Here is a 3,902-nt window from a genome sequence, read left to right as displayed (position 1 = left end):
GGTCTATTGTGTTGTACGATACCCGTTGGCATTTTTTGAAGGTTCTTACTCACACAATGTCCTCCAGAATAATGTCATTGTCCGTTCTTTCCACTATTCATTGTAATACTATCCACTAAGTTCTTAAGCCAATATAAGCGTTCAAATGCAATGTCACTTCCAACAATAGAAAAGTGACAGTTTTAGTAGCCTGCAACCTTATTATTCTGAAATAGTGAAGACGACAAATCCGTTGGTCATCTGGCCTTACACTGTTCTTCCTACCCTTGTTTTCCAGTGCAAATATTTGTATTTACTGGTAATAATAATAATTAACGATAATGCCCTATATAAATGAAAATGATTATATAACAAAATAATAATAATACAAATAGGCCTAACATTAATAATGTTTAATGATAGCAGTACCCGCCGCTACTTCGGGATCGGATTCATAGCTACAAAGCGCAAACTTGGTGGACTAGTGGTTAAGACACCAGGCTAGTTCTGCAAGTCGTGGGTTCGATTCCCACCCGAACCACTTGTGGGATTTTGTTCAAGCATTTGGGAACGTACGGTACTAGGGACAACATCATTAGGCCCCTATTATTAGGCCTAATGATGATAATAATAATAATAATAATAATAATAATAATAATAATAATAATACTTTATGTTTTGATAAACAAAGGTACCGAGGATAAAACACAACAACCACCAGTATATATAGCAGCTGTTTATCGATTCATCAGCGTACTGTAATTACTTAGCAACAAAAATCGATGTCTTGAATGAACTTCAAGTGAATGAATAAACAATGCTATGCAATATAGGTCTTATAGACTGCATCACAGAAAAGAATCGCGGGAGTAATCGATATAAGGTGCAAAACGTAGGACTAGAAATGTTAATGGGAATACCTAAAGTCTTAGGCATATAAATAAACGTAGGCCTAATTTATATCTCTATCAGTAAATTTCTATTTATAGGCCTAAATAGGCCCTCATTTTAAGCTGAATGTTAAAGAAATTGCAGAGAAATGTTTAATTTCTGAAAGAACGTCGAGTTATTTCTTTTTTATTGTTTTGTTGTTGTTTTTTTTATTATTATTATTAAGCAATTAATCTAATGAATACCGTGAATATAACGTTTTGACTTACAATTACTAACAATTTAATCGATTTGATAAATAAAAATTTAAAAAGTATTCATTGGTAATATGCAAAATATACAGAAGCAAATATCAGAGAACAAACACTATATCCTATATGCGGTTGGCTGTAGGCCCACGGGCTCTCAACTTTGAAGTCAGGATTCGAAACGCTTGCATTTTCACTTGTGTACTTGGCAAGGCACTTTACCTGCGTTTGTCTCTGCCCCCGGGAACATAAATGGATACAGGCATTATGGAAAGAGGTATGAACATACTCTTTTCAGGAGTAGCGATCCCCGCTAAAGGGAAATAGCTGGGTCCGACCTCCTGTGCCCAGTTATTCGACTTTGCCTTCCATAGTTACAAGCCTATCGTTATAAAACCAGTATAAACTCCAGTAGTAGGACTACTGAAGTCAATACGAAGGCAACAGTAACGGCATACTTATTCAGATATAATGTTATGAACCTGTTACACTGCTATCGTGTTGCCAACTATAACATCTAATAAATTTTAATTTGAGTAAAATAGGTTGATGCATAATCATCTTGTACCACTTTTGTTTAATATAAATCTATGTAAGTTTATGTTTTGGATCAATTGAGTTTTAATTAAAAGTTGAAAGAAAACCCGTTCACAAAACACATTCTTTCGATTCTATAAACTAAATTCACGTTCTTCAAAATCGAAAGCCGATATTCATGAGAAAGTCTCCAATAATAGTGTAAGTTTATAAGAGAAGACGGCACTAAAATGAAAAAATAAGAAAAAAAAACCCCAAATTTAATAAGTTTACTTACCTCTCCATGTTTGAGGCCGCTTCGAATCTGACGACTTTCTAGAATGTATTACAAAAGATAGGGAAGCGACAACGCTAAAATAACCAATAAGCACTCAATAGTCTGCTGGCAAAAGCACTGAACAACGAGCCTTCGAACGACCAAGTTAAGCGCTCGCAATGCACTATGGGACTGAAAAAGCTGAACTACTTTCATGCGTTTGCACGGGGGTTGGTTATATATTTCTAAAATATGTTCACTATAATTTAAGAAAAATATGAAATAATTTCACCAGTATGAAACTCTAGATGAAGGCATGACCGTTATTTATGTTTTTTTTTTGTTCTGACATATTTTGAGAAATTTTATATGGATTCTAAATCATCTGAAGTTCAACATCGTTTTTTTTTTCTGGACGATCCACCAGTGTTGTCCCTTTGCTTATGAAATTGACTTTCCCGTTCATTCAAATAGACGGTATTCATTGAGTCATTTTATAAATAAATATTGAATAACTGATACTGTAATAATAATAATAATAATAATAATAATAATAATAAAAATAATAATGAATAATAATGATAATGATGATGATGATGATAATAATAATAATAATAATAATAATAATAATAATAATAATACTGATAATAATATATTATCATTACATAATTTTTAGCGACATTATATTATGTCATTTTACCTGTCCACCAAACTGTGAAATGTCTTATAACATCAATATCTAACATTACGTTCTTAAATTAAATTAAAAAACAAACCAGTTGCTAGCAGTTTTCTTGTGTTTTGTTTTTCCAGATTTTATACACGAGCTTTCGCCAAATCGATGGAGCTTCAGCATAATAATATAAATAGATATTAAATTATATAAATAGATATCATACGATATAAATATATATCAAATTATATAAATAAATATCAAATGATATAAATAAATATCTGTTTATAATGTCATATTGATTGAATCATTTCACATCACATAATGAAACCTCATCGATTGGGGGAAAGCTCGTAAATGAACTTTCTGATATTTTTTTTTACTGTAATCTCGTATCGCAAAACAGGACCATATAAAACAGGTTGTTACATCCCACCTGGCCATCCTGTATTAATAAATAAATAAATAAATAAATAAATAAATAAATGAATGAATGAATGAATGAATGAATGAATGAATGAATGAATGAATGAATGAATGAATGAATGAATGAATGAATGAATGAATGAATAGGTCTATTGTTAGTAAAAAAAAAATAGAGAAAATTCATTCATTTTGTCATATACAATAAAATAAAGTATACAATAGGCCTACCTGAATATTTTATTTTTATATTTTTATTTTATTCAAGTTTCACTGGAACAAAAATCAGAATGGCAAGAACAAAACAGGTGAATAAGCACCTTTGCAAAGCCGTAATTACGACCGGAGATAGATCTAATTCAAAAAAGTCAATAAAAGTTATAGGCCTAATTAAAATAAAGATTTTTCCAGTTGGGAAAAAAAAATAAATAGATTTTCAGCATTTAACAATAGTCATGGTATTTTTCTGAGTAGAATGTTATAAAAATAGAAAAACGCATAGGCCTAACAAAATTTCCACAGCATTATAGGCTACTACCAACTGTTTTTTTACAACACGGCCTACTGGTGTGATTCCTGATGATGACATTAATGTCGATATATTGAATGGCCATTTCGATAATTGGAGCATGTATTATACTACCTTATTTGGTGTGATACATTTATGCATATTGATCCGGAGCATTACAGGTATCAACAGTTGAAATCCACGCATTTGCGTGTTTTTTTTTTTGTTTTTTTTGTTTTGTTTTTTTTTTCCCCCTTTTTCTTTTTTCGCATAAGCCTGGTTCTCACGAGAGCCCTATTATCCGGATCGGGAGCTGACCGTTAGCGCTAACTGTTAGCACCTGCGTGAGAACGCCCGATCGGTTAGCGCTAACCGTTAGCAGTATCC

General features: G+C 31.8%; 1 protein-coding gene across 1 annotated transcript in view; it reads right to left on the bottom strand.

The window, feature by feature from the left end:
• LOC117108836 (sodium- and chloride-dependent glycine transporter 1-like) overlaps window positions 1-2,081 on the bottom strand; it is a 67,698-nt gene extending 65,617 nt beyond the window's left edge. The window contains exon 1 of the mRNA XM_033250996.1: window positions 1,933-2,081. Coding sequence (XP_033106887.1) covers window positions 1,933-1,940 — 8 coding nt within the window. The 5' untranslated portion in view covers window positions 1,941-2,081. The remainder of the gene's footprint in view (window positions 1-1,932) is intronic.
• Between the last annotated feature and the right edge of the window lie 1,821 nt (window positions 2,082-3,902).

Source organism: Anneissia japonica, unplaced genomic scaffold (genome assembly GCF_011630105.1).
Source record: "Anneissia japonica isolate Jap-2015-1 unplaced genomic scaffold, ASM1163010v1 scaffold6417_len956965_cov193, whole genome shotgun sequence".
Classification (NCBI taxonomy): domain Eukaryota; kingdom Metazoa; phylum Echinodermata; class Crinoidea; order Comatulida; family Comatulidae; genus Anneissia; species Anneissia japonica.
This window is presented reverse-complemented; position numbering and strand designations above follow the sequence as displayed.